This window comes from Folsomia candida, unplaced genomic scaffold (assembly GCF_002217175.1).
Source record: "Folsomia candida strain VU population unplaced genomic scaffold, ASM221717v1 Fcan01_Sc020, whole genome shotgun sequence".
Taxonomy (NCBI): domain Eukaryota; kingdom Metazoa; phylum Arthropoda; class Collembola; order Entomobryomorpha; family Isotomidae; genus Folsomia; species Folsomia candida.
In genome coordinates this window covers 3,147,834-3,169,660 of record NW_019091212.1, presented here as the reverse complement: position 1 = coordinate 3,169,660, position 21,827 = coordinate 3,147,834, and the positions used below count along the sequence as shown (strand labels likewise).

The 21,827-nt window shown below is 43.5% G+C and overlaps 1 protein-coding gene across 2 annotated transcripts in view; it reads right to left on the bottom strand.

Moving 5' to 3' along the window:
- The window catches only part of LOC110858008 (nucleolysin TIA-1), a 53,691-nt gene that overhangs the window by 13,607 nt on the left and 18,257 nt on the right, over positions 1-21,827 (bottom strand). Inside the window, exons 2-3 of one of the 2 annotated variants that reach the window (XM_022106634.2) lie at positions 14,554-14,614; positions 7,226-7,313 (exon numbers count right to left, since the gene is read on the bottom strand). In XM_022106634.2, coding sequence (XP_021962326.1) covers positions 7,226-7,313; positions 14,554-14,614 — 149 coding nt within the window. Of the gene's footprint in view, positions 1-7,225; positions 7,314-10,160; positions 10,936-14,553; positions 14,615-21,827 lie in introns of those variants that run through there. The other variant, XM_022106633.2, reaches the window with a different exon arrangement.

Genomic DNA, 21,827 nt, shown 5'->3' with positions numbered 1-21,827 from the left:
GACATCTTATTACTACATGAATGAGCCACGTTTAATTGTAGGCTCATTTTCTTTTCGATCAACCTAATCTTCTTGGCTCGAGATGCGAAATCTCAATGCGATGCGAAATCAAGCGAAATCTCGCAAAGTACTACAAAAGTAGTTTTATGTGTGTGCATGCCGTTTTACTCGAGACTTGTTCTGCTGGTTTGAATTTGTATGTAAAGGATAAATCTGAACCTTAAAAAGTGGCCCTGAATTTAATTAAGACAAGTTTTGATTACACGAGCGATTAAGTAGTTGGAGAGAGAAAGTGTTTGGAGATAAGGAAGTAGAAAGTAGTCGGAAGAAGTTGGTTGGAGGGGGTGGATGGTGGTGGTGGTGGTGGTTGGTTGGAGTGTTTGCGATGCTGATGAGATCAGAGGGCAGATGAGTGAAATGGATACATACGCGAAATTGTGAGAAGGGGCATGTGCACAATAATTCCAGCAGTGGAGGAGCAACAAAGGAACGAGAATAAGCAAGTACAGAAGGTAGCTAATAAAAAAGGAGGAGGAGGAAGAAGAAGAAGAGAGAACACGGCTGCAGGCTTCTTGGGGTTCGAGATTGATATATGAATTATAGATAATATCGCGTTTCATTATGTTCTCACAGCATTGCATATCAAGTTGCCGAATCTCTTGAGATTATCCCAATGTGCTCAGCAGCCTGTGCTCACAACAAGTATACATATAAGTACGTCTGCTGCTGCTGCTGTTACCCACCCACCATCACACCATACCACTTTATTCTGTTGGATCTTTTCGTAAAAAGCAGGGCAAGGAGTTTTCGTGTCCCCAGAGTACCCACAATTCCCTCTCGGACAGCTCTTTTGCTTCTTTTTGCCTTTCCAAGCAATGCAAGAGACCCGTCAACGTAAAGAAAATGGCATATGACTCCAAAGACATCCACGCTCCACACATGACCACCACGAGTTGTAGTCACCCCTCCTCCTGTTCCTTTGACTCCATTTATTGCCTTGGAGAATTTCCTCCACTCTCCGCCTAATGGATTTCTCTGTGAGTCCGACGACCAACAACCAAGTAGTCACACAAGAAGCAAGGACCAAAACAATTCACGTCCTGTCACCACCACCACCGCCGACATCGCCGGCTTGTGGTGGCCGACTCTCTCTCAGCCACGCTTGACTGAAGGCTTGTCCACCATGCACCCTCGACCTTCACGTGGCGCAAGTTAAGGATAAGCACAAGGGTGGATGATGCCCCAACACCAAACACACAAAAACCAGGCATGGTGAAAAAGTCGATGCTGCTGCAAGAGCACGATTTTCCCTGCTACTTGTTCCATTTCCTTCCCAGTAGATCAAAACACCAGAGATGAGATGAGAGAGAGAGAACATGAGGAAGAATTCCGGTCCGCTCCAATGCAGGTTTAAACGCCAGTGTAATATTCTCTTTAAAGCCAATACGTGCACAAATACGGTCCGGAGAGGATTCACTTTCACTGTTACGACTAATTGGAGTTGGAGAAGCTGTAGAATTATTCAAAGGCATCCATCTCCTCTTAAACGTCTGCTTTCACTCTGCCAGCCGACGTAGAATAATAAGAACACACCAGCCAGCAGCACCATCAAAGCTCTCACTCCCTCTCTCCCCCTATATTTCTGCCAAACTTGCTCCTCTGCAGACTCCCAAATGTGAAATACTTTCTTCTCTTTTCCTCCTTCTTCCAGCAAGGGTGGTACATATGCATGCACGTAAACGGCATTGTGGGGATGGTGGTGCAGATGAGGATGAGGTGACTCTATTATCAACCCGTCGTCAACAACAAGAGTCGGTCGCAGCATTGAGTTGAACTCTGCCCGGTTAAAGGAGTGATTAAGACTAATTGCCTCGGCAAACTTTTCCCCAATTATTGGAGAGCACAATGCCGAATCCCCCAGCAGAGGAGAGAGAGAGAGATCTGATGATGGGACGGAATTAGCATATGGGGCGTAGAAGACCACCGAATAAAACCCTGTCCTCGTATTATTCATTATTATTGCATCCACAGGAGGAAGGAAGGAAGGAAGGATGCGTGTGTGTGTATGGAGAATGAAGGAGCTCTGTTGTTGTGTATTACTGCAAAATTCATGCAAGCAATCCTCAAAGGACGCTGACAGACAGAACTTGTTAGTGACATGCGAGAGAGAAGAAAATTATCCGCAGCTTTCGAATAATGCGGATCGTTCATGATTTAAACATGATTAGCCGAGGAGCCAAACTGTATCGTGCATCCTTCTCCGCAAACTATTATGTTACCGACTTCCTGGTAGTTCCAGTTGGTTGGTTGGCATCGACTTATCCATCCAGATACCGAGTAAGCAGTTGAACTTTATCCACCCATAATTATTTCTCCAGAAAAAAACAACACTTTTATATATATAGTTTTGCTACTACATGTTCGGCATTCCTGCTCCCATACATTTTGCACGAATCGTCATACGAGACATTTATGAAGGCATTTTTATTAGTCGCGATCCTTTGTTTTTTGATGGGCGAGACCTTTAGTTTTAGTGGACGATGGGACACACAAATAATTTCTTTGTCAAAGTAAGGTAGATATTTTCAGGAAATGCAACATTTTCGTTAATATTTACTTGGTTGGCATGTTCCTCGTGTAACGTTGAGATGAATAATTGATTTATTATTATTACTACGGAGTAATGGACCCGTGAGGATTGAGCACAAGTAGGATCGCCATAAACTGAGACAAAGTTGGTTAGATAGATATGCAAATTCGAAATAAAATGAATTACATAATGACATAAGGCTACTAAAGCGAATAAAGATCTGTACGTTTATCGTCACTGGAACGAAACCTAGGAATTAATTCTCATCAAAATTACTCTGCCACTATTGTAATAGACTGTTGCATGAACTGAGCTGAACTCCACATCCCGCGGAGGCATTGTTGTTTTACGGGAGAGCGATGTCTAAAGGAGAAAGTGCGGACCAGGCAGATAATAAATTGATTAATGTTGTTGCATGATATCAATTCCCTCAGAAATTAATAAGCTGATGAAATGACAGCCCATTTAATGGAAATGGGTGACGCCCTGTACGAACGACCATTAAATTGCTCCTGTTTATGTGTGTGGCTAAGTAAAAGCTGTTTGGTTGGAGTTACGAAATACGTGGTCGTGGTTGGTGGTGAGAGGAGAGAGGAAAGAAAAGATTGCAAACTTCACCTGTATATCTGCGACATTCAAGGGACGGAGGTTTTGCGGAAAGTGCAGAATATAATAAAGTGAAAATTTTGCAATTCGGGGTGACTTTATGTAAGAAAAGAGACCACGAAATGACCTATGCACGTAATTACTGTACCACGTCGATCAAATATTATGCTTTAGGGTGCAAATGGAGAAATAATTAAGAGTTGAGATGGATTTGACTAGATTTACATAAAGTACCAAATACATGAATCTGCGTCGTATGCACAAAAAAGAAAATACTCTTATTGCAAAATTCCTCTCGTAATTTCTTTCTGCTAGGAAATTTCCAAGTACTTAATTTTGCATGCATCAATCAACACGTTTCCAACTTTCTCGCTAATTAACGCCAATCAATTCATCAACCTCCATGACGTAACGGGACCAGACATTTCGTCGAAAAGCAAATGCACCCCTATCGACTCTTTGTCTCTGTGCGATAAGAGACTAAACAGACTGGCCAAACAGTGCCACTCAGTCATTACCTATTGTTATGCATTATTTTCCCAGTTATTCCTATTACGTAATGCTCACTCACTTTCACGCCCGAACAGTTCTCGCACGCAATTAACTCATGACGAGGTTACCTAACACGAGGTGTCCTCATTCGTCGCAACAGCACCCACAACTCGTCAAACTGCAGGAAGATGAAAATGAGGAGGGGACGACAAATTTTAATACTCAAGTGCATAAACTAAATGACCGGGCGGGCCGGTGATTTATTTTAGCAGAGGAAGCATGCGGATATTAAGAGGACCAGAGAGAGAGAGAGAAATGGATGTGAAAAGATTTACAGCCGGAATTAAATATTTTGCACAATTTGCCATGACACGGTCGTCCCCTATGCGACGAGCAGGATATTTATAAAGGGTCGCATGAGCCGGATCCGAGATTAAACAAGTACTGCATTAAAACTCCTCTTAATTAAGAGTCTCTTATTACTCCTCATTTATTGTGAACCCATCTTCGACCGAAACTATTTGCCACTCGACTACTGCCACCACCACGAAAACGTCCTCGACTCCTTTCATCTCGTCGACTTTGTGTTGTTCCTTTACAACTTTCCAGCACGGGGGGAAGGAGGGGACCAATCTCGACACAAACTAACCCACCACCTCCACACGGCCGCTGCACATACATAAATATGTTACGTACTTGGAAGGTGAACAATACGCTGGGTTGTTTCCTCGGAACAATGTGTAGCATGGTGGGGCTTCGAGAAAGCAGAAGTTATTAGGTAGCCGGGTTTCCGAGAGGAGAGCAAATGAGGAAGGTGGGTGAAATTAGAGCAGCATAGAAAATTCAAATCTTAAATCTTTCTCGACTTCAAAGACGTACAAATTCTCGGCGCAGCAGCAACGAACGACAGCAGCATTTCTTTCCACTTTCCATCCACTCCTCGCTCGCACACACATCTCATTATTAATTAGAGGCAAATAGTCTGCTCCTTTCAAACACAGAAGAAGAACTGTGCACTCGTCGTCCTGCCACTGTTTCACTCCTACTTGTACTCGTAAGCGAGGAGGGAAAAAAGGTAGCAAAAATCTCTCCCGTCTCCTTTAATTATTACACTTTTAAGCATCAAGCGAAACTATGCATGTATATGAACCTTGGGAAACACTAACTTTAATTAAATGTTGTCCGCCATTGGGCTGCCAAACAAAAACATTAGTCTCTCTCTCTCTCTGCACAAACAAATTCTGGGAGAGGAGGAAGGAGAGAGAGCAGTGTAAATGTAAGTGCTCTTATTGGCCATTCCAACAATTAATCGATTCAGGACCAAAGTAATGATGATGATGATGACGGTGACTATAACTTGAAAGAAAAGTACAACAGTTCCGCCAAGTATGCTTGCCCAGGAAATTATTACCCAAAGCATTTTTCCTGTTAAAATGCAGTTCTTTTCCGGATCGGGATTAAATTCCTGACGTCAGATTGAGAAAGTACGACCGACCGACCGACAGACCAAACCCAACACACATACGTCCGACGCGACCCGCTATGGCTACCTGCCTGCCTCGAGTTTGCAAAGTAATTTAGGCAAGAGAGAAAGGTTTTTAAGGTGGTGGTGGCATGGCATGGAATGTAAGACCAAGAAAAGAGAAATGCGAAATGTTCCACCATTATAGTTCTCTCCCTCGATTTCCCGACAATAGTAGTGTGATTTCCATGAGCAGTTTAAACAGCAGACTTGAGAGAGCCAATCCCCTAACTTTCCTTTTCATCAACCTCCACAAGTAGATTGCAACAACTTTGCCAACATTTGCAAATTTGGTTTCCTCCTTGGATTAGCCTCACGGGAATCAATACGTTGCACAATTGCACAATATTTCCCAGATTTATCAACGATAAGTGAGTGAACAGAAAAATAAATGGAGTGCATTCGTCTGGTCGCCAATTAAACGGATTTTTTCGTCTCTTTCTCATCCATTCATCACCCCAGTCGTCACCACCACATTTAAAAAAGTACAGATGACCCTAACCCCCTCGCGCAGGCGTGTTTACATATACATTTCGCTCTCATGAGCAAATTCGATTAATACGACATGAAATTGAGGCAGAATGAAGGAGTTAATCTAAGAATCGCCTGACTTTCCACCTCACTTGTACGGACGGGATTATAATGACGGGAGTAAAATGTGGACAAAATCTTTGTTAAAATCAATAAAGGAGCGAGAAAGGGTTTATGTAGATGGAGAGAAAGAGGGAAGACGAAGAAGTAACCAGAAGCACGAGCAGCAGCCGCTTTCTTCTTCCTCCTCTCTCATCAGAGGTTAAGGATAAATTAAGGAAATACAAGAACAAGGAACGAGAGAGAGAGAGAGAGAGAAACGAGGTAAAAAGAGAAAGGCTGCTCCTGTGTGTACATGAGAAGTACATCAAAAATATAGTCAAGTCGCTGGTTTGATGCCTCGAAAAGGAAATTTTATTGGACATCCGAGATTTGAGAAGAAGAAGACGGAAAAAAAGTTGTGCTGCTGCGGACTCCCGAATTTCACAATATATAGCGGATAGCGAGACGGAAGAAAAAACAATACGGCGGCTGCACATACCCTCCGAAGACGTAATGTGATGTAAAGCTGAAGCTGTTTCTCTCCCTCCTTTTCCTCAATAAAACATCGAGGAAGCATACAATCAGATCTCCTTTTTCCGACCCTTCTTCTCCTCTCCTACTCTGCCTGCTCCTCATCCAGTCGTCTCATATACGAGAGAGAGAGAGAGCGATTGCTCAGGGCTAGTTTCAATCCTTGGTTGGAGAGAAAGTCCCTCCAATAATATTCTTCCTGGCCTCAGTTTTACATATCCTCCACATTCTCAGTGTCGTAATCCTGCCAACCTCAGGCCAAAATTACCTCAAATTTTTACTCCTCCTCTTGACTCTGTCTTTCTCGGTCCGTCCAAGGTTGATAGGTGAGTGTGCGAGGATGGTCGCATTTTCAAGTACGTTGGAATGATTTAGTATCGATTATTATGCAAACAATGAGATAGCAGCAGCAAGCAGTGATGGATGAAGTACGATACCCAAAAACTGCTCGTAGGTGGATTCAGCGTGACGAAATTCAGGACGAGATCAACTTTCACCCTCTCGCACGGTTGGTGACACTTGTGTGAAATTCTACCACAATCTTCACACATATTTTAATCACAAGAGTCAAACTACTTACTTTGCAAAGCCAGAGTGACGATGATGCTGTCTATTGTGAGAACACGAAGCTTTTTACATGAGATTTTATCTCCACACAAACACACATTTTGAGACACCGTTTAATTCTTCATTAATCAATATTATCTCTGCACCACAGCCAAGCCTCCCCCTTCGCCCGTCTCTCCCGATAGTCACCATCAGCAATAATACGTAATAAAGATTTTGCTTATACGTTCATTACTCATTCCTCGTTCGGACAAGACGCACAAAGCGAAAGTCAAAACATTCCAAGCGAGGAGAAACATTCATAATGTAAAAAAGTGGATAAAGAATTGTTCTTTGGCACTCACGATATCTCTCCAAAATTTGCGAACGCGTCACGCAGCGCCTGGGTTTCTATCTCTGGGCTGAGGTCCCCAACAAAAATATGGTAATGTTCTGTAAAGAAAAAGAAGACGAAAATTTTTAGAGTGTCGCCAAGAACATTAATTTTCACATTTTTTCCCCAGCACACAATTGTTGCTGTAATACGTGTCTATACGTCGGAGAGGCGATACATGCACAGGATATAGCCGTGTTTATTATGATGGATAATGCATAATGGTGGAAAACAAGTAGTTGACTTTCTTCTTTAGAGAGAAGAAAAAGTGTCGTGCTATTCGACCCAGCAGTATAACCAACACAATAAAAGTCTGGTGGAGCTGCTGCATACGAGGAGGAGACAACAAAAACTTGCAAGGAGACGAAGAAGTGGATGGATTTTGGCATTTTGGACTCCCTCGTGCATTGTTACAAATGCATTTTCATGAATACACAAAGCTATATTGTGTCGTCGTTCACTTTTTGCACTTACTCCGTGTGTGTATGTACATGGAGGAGTAAGTGCAAGTCGTACGTACGTATCGGGAGGTACACATGTACGTAGCAGGGCACATTTTGGAGTCTCACCAATTGGGCAAATGCGTTTTGCTGCGAAGGGTTGTGTATGAGGGAAACCTGGTAAAAGGCTTATAAAAGCGGAGCGAGAGAATGACACAAGAATTTATTATGGCCAAAATCCAGATACAAAACCGGGGAGATTATAGTAAGCCATCTTCTCTGCCGGCTGGATGGAGTCGAGGGTGGTTTAGTTTATAAATCTTAAGCATAACAAAATAGAGACAGATAATGAAGAAAATCATAAAAAGGAAGAAGACCACCATTTATATGTGGAGGGGTCCACCTAGTTAAGCTCGTATGCATGGAGCCAGCGGGGAGCCAAGCCTTGTATACACAGCTTTCCAGCAATTGATTAGCATTTTTGGCAAGAGGCACAGAAGAAGTGGTGGTGGTGGGGACGACATATAGTGTCATTCTCCATCCAATCCGAACCCCACCAAGCGACTCGAAGAAGAAGAAACTAACAGTTTGGCAACCCCTCGGTCTTGTTGGTCCATTGACTTGCCTATTGACTTCTTCACAGCACAACAGAAGGAGAGAGATCAATAGGGGAAATTTTGGATCTGGGCCGACAAATACTGCAATCCTCATCCTCCTCTCCTTCTCATAGCACCATCAATTCTGCTGCACATTTAAATTTGAAATATACTTCTCACTCCAAAATCGAGAGAGAGAGAGTCAACCAGTTCAGGACGGTTCACCTCTGTCCCGAAAATGCTCCTTCCGCTCACCCTCTCCTCCAGATCTCGATCTCGACTTCATAAATCAGATGTTGAGACTCATTCATTCAGAGGCTCACCATCAGAAATAAATCCACCTCATTCACTTCTCTCTCTCTCTCTCTCTCTCCTTATATACAACTCTTTTCATCTTGCCTCCTTCCGCTACACGCCAATTTATTAGCCTCTCTCTCTCTCTCCAAAACCCATAAAATTTTCCACTTTCTTTTCCACTCGTTTAAATTCACTTTCTCCAATCTGTACCAACCAGCCAGCCAATATAATAGCCAAATCGAGTCATGAGAGAGGGCAGACTGGAGAAAGTGGCAGCCAACACAATGCTGCTGCTACATGACTGAATGTGGCTCATATTTTTCATTACCTGCATGTCGTGACGATGCAACAAAAAGCTACTGTCTCCCCGCACAGGAGGAAGAGCACAATGGGGTGGAAGCAGCAAATAGCCTGCAGCACAAGCAAGTCAAGCTGTCTGGTTGTAAAGGTGAAATCCGCCCGCTCTTTCCCACAATTTTCTGAGGCATCACAAATGACTGATTCACACTGAACCCCTACCCACGACCGAAAGACATGGAGAAGGACGAATTTCAAAAACAGATGATTCATCGACCCCTCATAATGAATAAGCCTCATAATGAATTGAGTCATGAAAAATGGCCAACTTCTTCCGCAGGCGATCAATCATCAATTTCCTAGCTTAATCATCCCTCCAACCGGAAACGGGGACTGAGCGAAGCCAAACTAAACTTCTAGGACAGAGAAAGCCTCAAGGCTGTTAGTTCTCCGGTGTGTGTGTGTGTGTACCTCCTGTTGCAACAGGTAAGCAGGAGGAGCAGCATGCAATCAGCGGGTGGCTGGTGGTGGCAGTATCAGTGAGTATATCACACGGGGATGATGATAATAGATCACCACCACCACGACGAGCGGAGGACGATAATGATAAAGGAGAGACAGAAGAAGAAGAAGACATATTAGTGCGAGGAGGACTTGTTGTCTGCGTGCAAGAAATTTCAAATGATGATTTATCGGTGATTAAAATGAAGAGAGGTCTAATTAAATTTTATTGCTTTCGCAGGTTGGGGAGTAAGTGAAAGGAGGCGGAGAAGAGATAGAGAAGGCAATTTAGTCAGAGTTTATCATTCTTCATTGCGACGGAGGAGAGAGAGAGAGAGAGCGAAAGAGAGAGAGGGGAATGTGAGCAGCGGAGACAGCAGTTGAGCACGACATCACCGTCATGAGTGGAAAAGTTAAGAAGAAAAAGATTCAACAGGTAAAAAGGTAGCAGTCGTGGCGGTGGAAAAACGGAGCTCATCTACTAACTTTCCCTTCTTCTTCTTTCTCCTCGCTGCTCAACTTTCCCAACATTTTTTGTTTGATAAATAATCATTTGAGCACACACCGTTTCCCACAACCCACCGAAACTCTGCTCCTCCTGTACTTTCTCCAATCTGTCAGCTTCACTACTTTTCTTCACTCTCCCCCAAAGTCGGTCGGGAAAAAGGCTACTGTGCTTTCCCACCATCACCACCACCACATTTCTCAACATTGCATTATGATGATGAACTGCCGTCGGTTGTTTTTGGCTTTTCTTGCCTGCCTACGTACGTACCTGACTTAGATCCGGAGGGTGACTTGAGGCCGTCCAAGCCGTGTTTGGTGTTTGGACCCACGGCGAGCAGGGGCATATGAGAGGGGGCTGTGGCGCCCATGTGTGCGACGGACGCGGTCGTGGGGAGCATGAGTGCTGACATGGTGGCCAACATGCCGCTGGGGTGTCGAAGAAGCGGAGACGTCAACAGACCAGCGGCGGGCCCGGACGGACAGCAACAATTTGCGGGGAGATACACTTTGGCATGGAATTGGGGCGGACTCAAGGCAGAAGAGGGGAATAAGAGGTCGGAGTCCGTCTTGGCGATCTTGAGACACGCTGTGTGCCCAACCAAGTCCAAAAAATGAGGACCTTTTCAGTACAATCGAGTTGACAAGGATCGAGGAGAGATTCGTCTCATTCACCCCAAACAGACAACTAACTGAGATTTTCCCTTCGCCTTTGATGAGTCACTGAAGCGAGCAAGTCGTCACACGAGAGATGCTTCAAAGGGTGAAAGTGAGATTCTTCCTGGTTCCTTCGACGCTCACCACGGTGTCAACAGGTTCAGAGGTTGGGGACAACAAAGTGACGGAGAGAAAGTGTGTGTAGTGAAACTGGGAGAGAGAAAGAGAGGAACAGAGCTCTGCACTCGCCTCGACCAACTTGAGCAGTGTGTGGGAAAGGAGCCTGCCTTGGACAGAAGAAGGTGTTGTTTCCTCCGAGTGGGGCTGATTGGCTTGGTAGAAAGAGTGGAGAACTATCGAGCACTGAACAACAAGTGGATGGCTGAACGTCGCTGGGAGCTCTGAGTAGGGGCATATGAAAGCACGGCTAGCCAGCTCTCTGCTCTCTCTCAGCAGCGACATACGACAACCACCACTTTCTCCGCGAACCCGAAACCCAGGCCGAAAAAGGCCGATCTCACACAACAAGTCGGATAGATGGATGGATGGATACTGCATCTTTCTCTGGCTTTCTCTCTCTTCCGTTGTTGTAATCCCTCGTCAAAAGCAACTCCATGACATTTTAAACAACATTGGCCCGCATGAAGGAACCAAGAACAACATCCTTTCACAACACGGCCACTGATACGACCCGCACTCACTCCATCCAAGAATAAATAAATGGACAGGAGATAGCTAACAAATTCCTCCATTGTGTCCAGACAATTGGTCACTCAGACCTAAAGCGCACCACACCGCATCGCCCAGGACCTGAATGCCTAGGTAGATAGCGACCCCACAGACTGCTGCTTGGTCAGTAGAGAAATGTGCCCCGGTAATACTCCTCCTCGTACGTACGTACGTACCACTCTGTTCTTGACCGGAAAAAGTGGATGCAGCAGCAAGTCCAAGAATACATAGTTTTGGACGACGTGAAATGCCAACTCGACAAAACTGCGATCTCGACCGACAGCCAATTGAAGGCATTTGACGTGACTAGAATTGGCGATTTTAAATTGCTACAACACCACTCGTCACCATTACACGCTTCATATTTTGTGTTCTTTGCCTCCTCTCCTCTCTGATGCAACACAACAAGTACTTTTCGGAATAAGGACATGATGTGATGGGCCAACCCAACCAAATTCTTCTTACTTTATCGATCACATCACCACTATCGTCAATCCCATTATTCTTCTTGTGACATGCTCTCATCCGCTGCCAGCTTACATACGTACGACAACTAGGGAGACGCGTCAGACGGAACATTCTTCCTCCTCTCTCCTGCTACATATACGCTCAGACGTACGTTCATACGTACACTTAGTGTCACACCAAGCCAAATTCCATCAGAGCAACAATGGACGCCCCACTTTAGACCCAACACCACCACCTTTTTCATTCCCACCCTCATACACTCTCCATCAGCTCCTTTTGTTTCCCCCCTAATTAATGGACAGGCATGCATTTGGCTAATTAATTAAACGGTGTATCGCGCCTTCATGATGATCGAGGTTTGCTTGATGTGGTGTCGGATGGCTGAATGGGGAAGAAAGAAAGGCCTTTCACTTTCCAATACCCATATCCACGACCCGCCGCCCGATTACTTTGTTGCATCATCACAATCACCACCACCACCACCACCACGACCATCAGCATCAGGTGATGAGGTGATGATAAGAATGGTCTGCTCACTTTATGAAATGATGCCACAAGCAGAATGTGTCACCCACCAGGACACCGCCATCATCCCAGTCTTTGTTTTACTGGCAATAACATGACCATAAGTTCAATTACTAATTGGAGGGATGAGAATGCATGTACTATTTGATGGGAAATCGCGATACGGTTCACAATACAATTCACCACCATACAACACGACTAGCGCTTTTGTGCTGTGTGTAGATAACGCAGGGTAAGCCACCCTAGTAAAAAAAAGAATATGAAATCTTTCACCAGAACTAAATTAAATCAGGGAAGTGAGCACACACACACGATATAAAGTGAAGAAAATGTCGTAAAAATAAGTAAATTGCATCCACGGCGGAGGTGAAGCCTTAATGAGTTGAATCGCAAGCTTATGCGAAACCTGTGTCTGCGCTGGGTACGTACGAAGGATATCATACTTTGTGCTAGAAAACGACCTGACTGTTGGTGGAGGAAACTTCATTTCGAACCTCGACTTGGGCTTAACCAACTTTATCCCGGAGCGTTTATCTCCATTCATTCCTGACTTTGGAGCAGAGCGGAGGGAGGGTGAAAAAGATTACGAGCCGGATTGGACGAATTGTTGCAAAATCTTGGTAATATGCCGTATTCACCACATTTTCTTGTGGCGTTGGCGTTTCTGGGGACCACAGGGAGGAGAGAGAAAGGAGGAGGACGACGCTGTGAAGCCAACGGCATGAATACCTTGCCACAAGTTTTCATTTCATGAACTCGGCTTGATTCTTTGAGTTTATTAATTCATAAACAAACGGGATTAGTGGAGGAGGACGACTGCTGTTACCCACCAGCCTGCCTGCCACTGAGGGTTATGATGGTCTCACTAATACAATCCCCAGCTTCCTCTCCCATACATCATATTTATCCTCTCCATCCATGCACAATGTCCAACCAACTACTCCTCCTCTGGTAGCAACAATACGGATCAACAAAGAAAAGCTGGGCAGTGGAGAGAATTGCGGTCGGTGAGTATGTTTCAGAGCACAAAAGTAAACCCAGAGATAATAACATGGTCTGGTCGCAGTGGACCGTGGTGGGTAAAGCGGAATAATCCATTGTTCCTCATTGTTACGGCCCGCCCGCACGTATGTACATGCCGTCGTGTAAGGCACAAAGGAAATGAGGCCCAAGCAAAGCCACGAGAAAAGTGAATCATGAGGGATCTCGATTAATAATTTAAAGCGGCAGTACTACAACAAGACACATGCATCCAAACTCTGAGCTGTGGACACTATCTACTCGGTCGGAATTACTGACGCGTTCTTCTTCCCACATAACGCAACACACCAGCACCACGCCCCTGCACAAACAGCCAGGAACGACTGGCTGATGTGATGGTGGTATTTAGCCATTCTGTTTCAAGTATCATCAAAAGTCCGGTGTACGTAGCACTCGTGCTCGTTAGACTACAACAAGAAGCTTTATGACTGCAGTTTAATCTGAAATTGACTTTACCTATTCATGGCGTTCCTCTCTCTCCTCCTCGTGTCGTCTCTTTCTCCCCCCATCCCCCCAATTGCTACACAAAACCATCATCCCACACAGCAACCACCACCACCACGGAGGAGAGGATAACAAGTTGGACGATTTCAACTTTATGTCCCCGTTAGGTCATGAAACTAGTGTCCGGAAAAAATCAAACTGCTTGGCGAGAACGTGGTGCAAGGAGAAGCTGATGGTCAGTACTTTGCATGTAATCCATTTCGTAAAGAGGGGAAAAATATAATATATTTCAATGAAGGAAAGTGATTGGGTGGGTGTGGAAATCGGTGGTCTCGGGCGGGCGGAGGGGTGGCGGAGGGATGGACGGACAACATCTGCACTTCATAGGGTCCGATTACAAGTGACACTTGAGCGATGAAGATGATGCAGTAATCATGCAGTTATCCAAATGCGGATACTTTCCAATTTTATTACACAACCAGGGTTGCGCATATGGGGCTCGATCCGACAAATGGCTTTTATCGGAGATGAAAACTCTACTTTTTGAGTGATTCGGCCCCGCTTTGCAACTGCTCCCTTGTTCAATTTGTTTAACGTTTACATTCCTTCTACACACACACACACAACCCTCACAGAGCTACGTACTAACGGGTATTACTCCAAGTACGTACGTACGTACACTAGGATGCACACCAGCAGAAAGAGAGAAACCAAATCGGAATGCGTAACGTAACCATTTTTGTAATAGCTATGTGATGAAAGAAGCAGATAAAGATATATCTCCAGAGGAAGGAACTTACTGCTCGTGTCAGGCTTGGACTGCGTGATTGGTGATGAAGCCGCCCAATTCACCTTCATATCCTGAAAAAATACCAGAAAACAAAACCTTCATTATTATTCGTCCTCCACCAACATGCGACTCTTCGCATGAAAGTAGTTGCACATTTTTGCACAAGAATATGAGTAGTACCCCAGAATAAATTATGCGAATGTGTGAAAACAGCCTAAAAAGAGTGTCAACTTAGGAATGTACTCGACTCTCCCCCGCACCGAAAAAGGTCGCTCCTTGTTGTCCCCGTATACCAGCAGGATTACAAAATAATGCAACTTTTCTGCTCCTCATACTTATTTTCTCCTGGTAGCATGTGTAGCAATAAAGTAGAGAAAAGTGGCTGTAGAATAGAAATGTTGCGTCCAGTTGTATGCCAAGTGCAGTGCCACCCACAATGGAGAGTAATTATAAGAAAAAGATCCACATTTGAAGCGAAAGTCTGCTGCTGGTCGGGGGAGATTCTTTGTATGAATAAGAGAGTTTTTTTTGGACTGGCGACAAAAATACAAATAAAAATAAATAACAAAGGAGGAGAGAAGTGGATGGAGTAAAATAAATTTCTTAAATCTCTGGGACAATCTGGGAGAGAGCAGAGCAGAGAAGAAAAAGGGAATAAAAACCAGTTTTGCTTCTTGTTTCTCCTTGGAGGGGAGCACCAGTAGCGTGGTCCGTACGTATGTACGTATGGGCTCTTGCTCTTGGTTCTTGGGGAAGAGGAAGAAGAAATGCATGGCAAATAAGTTAAGTCTTTGCAACTCTAATGGCGACCAGCCCATCCACGCCAGTCCACATTACACACATATACACTCACAATATGGGGGGAAGACATGTGGGTGAAGTTGAAGTAGTCGCTGTAAAAAATAAATTTTGTCGGTCTCTAATGGGCATTGGAACAATGTGTAAGATATGCGTGAAATCCGGCAAGAATGATAAGAAACCCATTTCCCCATCAGAAGACTTTCACCCCACCCAACAAACTCCTCTCTGTGGATGTAAATGTCCTTCCGGAAACTGCGGGTGGGAAGAATAGGGAGCCCAAATTCCTCTCATACTCCCAACAAAAACAAGAACAAGTGAAGGAGGCTTTTAAAACAAGACAGAGAGGACGAAAACTACATTGCTACACAACAACATCCCTCAGATTTCACTCAACCAACGTACACACAACAAGTTCCGACGACCAAGACGACCCATCCTCTCCATCTTGGCCAACCCACAATGATCATTTATTAAGACGGCATAGTTCCTCCATATCCTTATCCACGAGTCGTAAATAGATGGTGGAGAGATGGAAATAATGCATACATACATGCACGAGTTCTCAACTTCTGACCAAACCACAGCCTATAGTGAACAAGAAGCCCAAAATATAAACATGTTGGCTCATGACAAGTAACAAATACTTTTGATCTCGCCTACACACCAAACAAAGAGTGAAAGTGGCTCGGCGGAAAAGCATTCCATTAATTCCCAGAAATAAAACAAGCTATATTGAGTGGGTCATCCGGGCTGCTGCTGCTGCTGGACGGCAGACCCGCAGCAGAGCAGTTTTATTTCCACCATGGACAGTAGTTAGTTGTGGCAACTCGAAAGAATTTTTGAGGGAGAGAAGAAGAAGAAGAAGAAAGCACGCAGTCCCAACTTCTTCTTGAGCTATCAACATCTCAGTAAGATGACAGAGGATCCATCAAAGAGACTCATCGAGACTGGGCCTATATGCGCTCTCCTCTTATTCCCATGTAGCCACGGCTGCTGCTTCTTTGAGGAAAGAAACGACACGAAAAAACACACGAGACAGTGTCCAACGAATTTTTCCGCCACACAGGAGGCGACAAGAATAGGGGACACAAACAACAACATAAGTTGGCATTAAGAGAGGAGAGGAATCTCGCTTTTTGGCATGACTTTGCGTGAGAGAGACCAAACAAGTGGATGGTCTGGTCGTTCACCAACAATGCATGTTCATCTCATGCTCCCCGAGCTTAGCAGCCAACCAACTCGTTTACTGGGTTGTACTTGGCTTTCTCCTCCTCGTGCCCATCATCTCGATGAAATTACGACGGACTACAATCCTACAACCCGCATGATCATCAGGCTAAACAAGCCCATGACATGATAGCCTAATGTAAAATTAAAAGTCTCTCGAGCCCAACCCTTTCGAGACCAGTGGAGGAAATAATTCCCGTAACCAAAAAATTGAATTTCGGCAGCAGGAGGACCGACAAGAACAACACGGCTTTCCGAGAGAGAGACATACAGAGACCATTCCACAGCATTACGTGCCCATAACGTGGCTTTCAATTTCAAACAAAGTTGTATTTAACGAGTGGAAGGCTTGAAGGTTTGAAGGCTTGCAACATTAAAAGAAAGTTGAGCAGCCATCAAAATTCGCATCTCTCCTGAGACAAGTCTCTCCTCTCTCTCTCGTGCTCTCCACGGCTGGGAGGAATACTTGCTGAAAACCGATCTCATTTCCTCTTTTAAACAGACTATCAATATCAAATGAGGTCTCCCCTCTGCTCCTTTTAGCACCAAAACCAACCAACTATGTACAAACTCCACTTGCATGTTCTTTCCAAGTCAGACTATTCCCTCAAGACATGGCCACTACGGCTACCTTCCCGTCGCTACTTCCGATTAACAAGTCCACTCATTTTCTAAACAATTTCCTTTTCTAGACCAAAAACCAGAAAACATTTGCAAATAACAGTACCCCAGAAAAAAAATACTGTCTTTTCTCAGAGAAAAAGTAGGACTTGTTGTTACGACCAGTTATATAAAAAAACAGGCCATAAAACAAACACTCCTGAGTGAAACCACATCATCACCACTAACCCACCACGGTGAGCATCAAGGGATCAAAATAATCTTAAATAAGAGTCCCAATGACATCCATGGACGGGATGATGGTGGTGCACCGTGGATATTCGGGCCGTGAATCCAGGTCTAAAATCACAAGCCGAAGACGAAACGGCGAAGAATACAATATGAATGAACGAAACATGTTTTTTTTTGTGGTGATAAGTTTATGATTTGGATTCTTTCATTGTAAACAACCTGTCGAAAATCAATTAAATTTACTTAAATTACGTAGAACAAAAAAATTGTAGAGTAGCATCTGTTCCTACATTTGAATGAAATGATATATTGCTTTTTTCGGCTTCCAACAATTTTGATGTATGATACTTACCTCAAAAATTGCCTAATTTGTGTGCATCTGGAGACCGGTTTACCAAATTATTTAATTTTGAAAAATAATCGCATTTTATGCTAAATATTCAACAGTCTCGGGATTACCCTCGTCGACTCAGTCGTCGAGGTCACTTTTATTCGTGTATCTCATTTCAGAAAGTTCTATGAATTTGTGAAGGACAATCTAGCACATTCTTGCAAGGGCGTATGGTCAGACAGCTCTTCGACCCCAGCTGACCAAGTACATATTTACAACCGCACTTAAGTTAAGGTATCATATGGATTTTTTATTTCCTGGTTACGTACGGAAAAACGTTCTAGGAAATATTTTCATTTCAAACTGAACAAATTTTTTACTCTGAGCAACGAAATTACAAAACATTTTGAATTTTTAACCAAATTTCAAAACTTTAAACTTTCAAATTTAATTTATTCCCTTACTAAACATGGAATCTTGCTGTTAGGCAGCTTGTTGCTTCCATTTCCCACAAATTTCGTGGCTGATTCGAAATTAAAACCATTTTTGTAACGCACCTTCATGATACAAGAAATGCCTTAGAATAAAATTTTTTATTATGCCTATCTTCAAAATTTGTCAGTCTGTATTTTGCATTTACACGTGTACTTCCTGCTTGTTTTTGGTTACAATGTCAGAGATTTATTGTGCATTGGCGCTTGCAATGTGATCTCGAGATAAGGAAACTGTAATATAGTTTTATGAACAAATGGCACTCGCAGCGAACGAAATCAGGGTAGATAAAACGAATTTTATTTTGAGATCAAATCCAAGCAAACCTTGTTATGCAAATTGCGTGTATGTTGATGTCGAGTATATTGTACTTGATTCTATTCTCATTGTGCTGGAAGGAAGAACTTGGCTTCTGGTTGTTATATAATTCTTAAAATTGGAGGTGGCTTAGAAACGGGCAATTCACAAATTGGACTTTTGTACACTTTTCCCCAAGGTGAAAGTTGTTAGAAAAGCTTCGAGTTTTCTCAATTTCCTCCCAAAGAAATTAAATATTAGTTTGAAAAAGAGGCAGCCCTAGTCAGACACACAGACATGGAGATACCATTAACTTTTCCTCCTTTGATACATATGTATACATCCACACGCTCAACTACAAACGTGTTTTAACATATAACTTTTGGGATAATAATGTAAGGTTTCTCAAACGAGCCTTCTCTCTCTCTCTCTCTGCTCAACAAAGGAAAATACTTGTAAAAAATAAACTGAGGGCTTGAACTAAATTCCTTGAATGGAATGAAAACTTGGAATGTGAGAGAAATGAAATGGTTGGAGATTCGAATATGTTTCTTTGTGTGCAACAAGAAATGAGACTCATCTCGCCAGCGTCAAAGAAATCTGAGCCTTAGTGCTCACATCATCTCTCTCTCTCTTTCCCTCTCTCTCTCTCACCCTTCATTAAGAAAGCAAAAGGCCACTCTCTCTCTCTCTCTCTCTTTGGTGAGTGAGGAGGCTGTGGTGTGCTGGACGTAAAACAACGCATCCGACGCTTTCTCCTATTTTCAAGTTACTTTCCATTCAGAGCCATTTATGGATCTCCTCCTCCCCGTAGCTTTTCTCTTCATACGTAGCTTTGAATGTTGCTCACTATTCTCGAGTACAGGGGAGAAAGTTATTATTACGAGTCTCGACTTAGTACGTTATTATTACTCGTGTGTGTGTGTGTGTATTAGCTATGAACAGGTTGGGGAAATCAGAGCTGTAGCATATGCCACTAGTAGCGATGTGCTACTTATGTTTTGTACAACTTTTTAGTTTTGGAGTGATTGCAGGTCCAGTGGATATTATTTAGCAGTGGAATGTTGTTTTTGATGTCAGTAATTAAATGTCTGACATTCTTCTCGGAAATTTCACCTGCGGCCATCCCATGATTCCCCCGTCTGGAATTTAGTATTTCAGAAACAAGCGCAATTTCTCCAGCTGCCTTGTACCCTCACCCCCTCGAGCAGTCGCGGCCTACGTACACGACCAGCGACTACAACAACTCCACCGGTGGATGGATGGATGGATGGATGGATGGATTACAACACGAAAATAACTGGTTGCGAGCAAGAATTTCATCATCCCTATTGTTATTATTATTGAATGAGCAGTTTGTAAGGCTTCTGGGTAATGTCGCCCCTCTTTGACCTCGGATACGTACGTGTCTACTTTTCTGTGAAGAAGCAGCGCCCAGGTTGTGATAATAAATGGGGAAAAATAAGGAGGTGGGCGCACTTATTTGAATAGACGAGTACGGTACGGATGGGAATAGGGAGGGTTGACAGTTAAATAGATATATGACAGAAAATGAGTCTCTCTCTCGAGTTGTGTACCGAAGCAGCCAAGCAAGTAATAGAATTTGATGCGAATATTTTCTTCTCTGTCGAACTCTTCTCCACTTTATCCATCCGTTTTTCACTAAATGTATACGTATAACTCCAACTTGTGGGCCCACACACACACACACAACTGCATCATGGCGAAGCAGTAGAAAAAAACTCACCCACGACTATCCACCACCACCACGGCACACGCCTTTCCCTTTGTGCTGGGCCATCATTCAATCAAGGCGCTTAGTTTCGCATTGCGAGAGAGTAAAAGTTGGATATCGAGAGAAGAGAGTCAGTCCGACAAGAGGAGTCGTGTCACTTTCTCCAGTCAGAAATCAGCCAGAGTGATTTCCATCAATACAGTTCCGACTGATTTGGCTCTGCCTGATTTTGGGGAGAGAACACACTTGGTCTTTTTACCGTCCCTCGAATACTCTCAAATCTACTTGATAAAACAATAAATTCTGATCTGTTTTGAAATACGATCCAATTCACTCACTTTCTTCGCCAGTTCTCTCTCTCTCTTTCTCTCCACCCGTCAACAAATCCTTTGCCCTATTGCGCCTCCTTGTCAACCGTGCCATACTTTCTCTTTCTTCGACTACTCGGGCTACTCTTTGCCCGATTACTCGCACCAACCAACCAACCAACTTTCACTCCTCACAACTTTCCCTTTCTTCTCCTGCTGTGTCTATCAAATCTGCACTAATCTGCACAAATAATTATGAACAATGGCAGAAATAAGTGGTACGTACGATTCATGCTCCAATCACAGGCATCTGGTGATAAATTATTATCTCTCCATTCAACCTGACTACCTTTTTGTGCAGAGATATGCATTGTATCCTTAACACCATCGTCACCACCACCACCACCACTTTCGCATCAGATATTCATGGGGCTTGATATGAAACTCTATCCCCAATATAAACATGAATCGAGGAAGGAAAATGTCACCCGATCCATGACTTTTCAACACTCGGGATGCAAATTGACATAAGAAATATAAAACCCATCTCGTCTCACTTTCTCATCGACATGTCTCGTATGCATGCACATTAGGGAGCGTGGTGTGGTGTATGAGTACCTTATTTTTATTCCGTTTCATCATTTTATGCTTCCATGGGACAAAGAAATGCTAATAATATTACTAAAAAATAAAAAAGAACATAATGCGGTGGGAATTTACAACCTGAGGCAATGCAGGTGGATGGAAAAGTCGTTTCGCGGTGGTAAAAAAACCTTCTTTTTCAAATTCGAAAGCTCCCGTTCGTTCTCGTTGTCTCCTATACGTTTCATCAAATTTAACTAGAAAACGGTACACTTTTTACTGGAGAGAAAGAGAGAGAGGGAAAAGTAGTTGGAAAAGAGAGCGACATGCTTGACTGGAATTGTGACAACATTTCCACGAACCTCCTCCTTTCTTTCTATTTGGTTGGACGAAACCACCATCATAATAATGGGTGGTATTTATTACCTTAACTACTCGTATGTATGGAAGGAAGCACATTTTCATACACTCGAGGCTATTCTCAGCTTTGTACATAAGTGCTCGCTTGCTTTCTTCTCGAATGGATGTTCTTAAGCCCGCTTATTTATTTCTTTCCTCTCTCTTTCTCTCCCACATTCACACTCGCTAACTCACTCACGCACCTGCTTTCTTTGGTTTTTGCTATTTGCTTAGTTTCGCAACCAACGCACCTGTCAAAA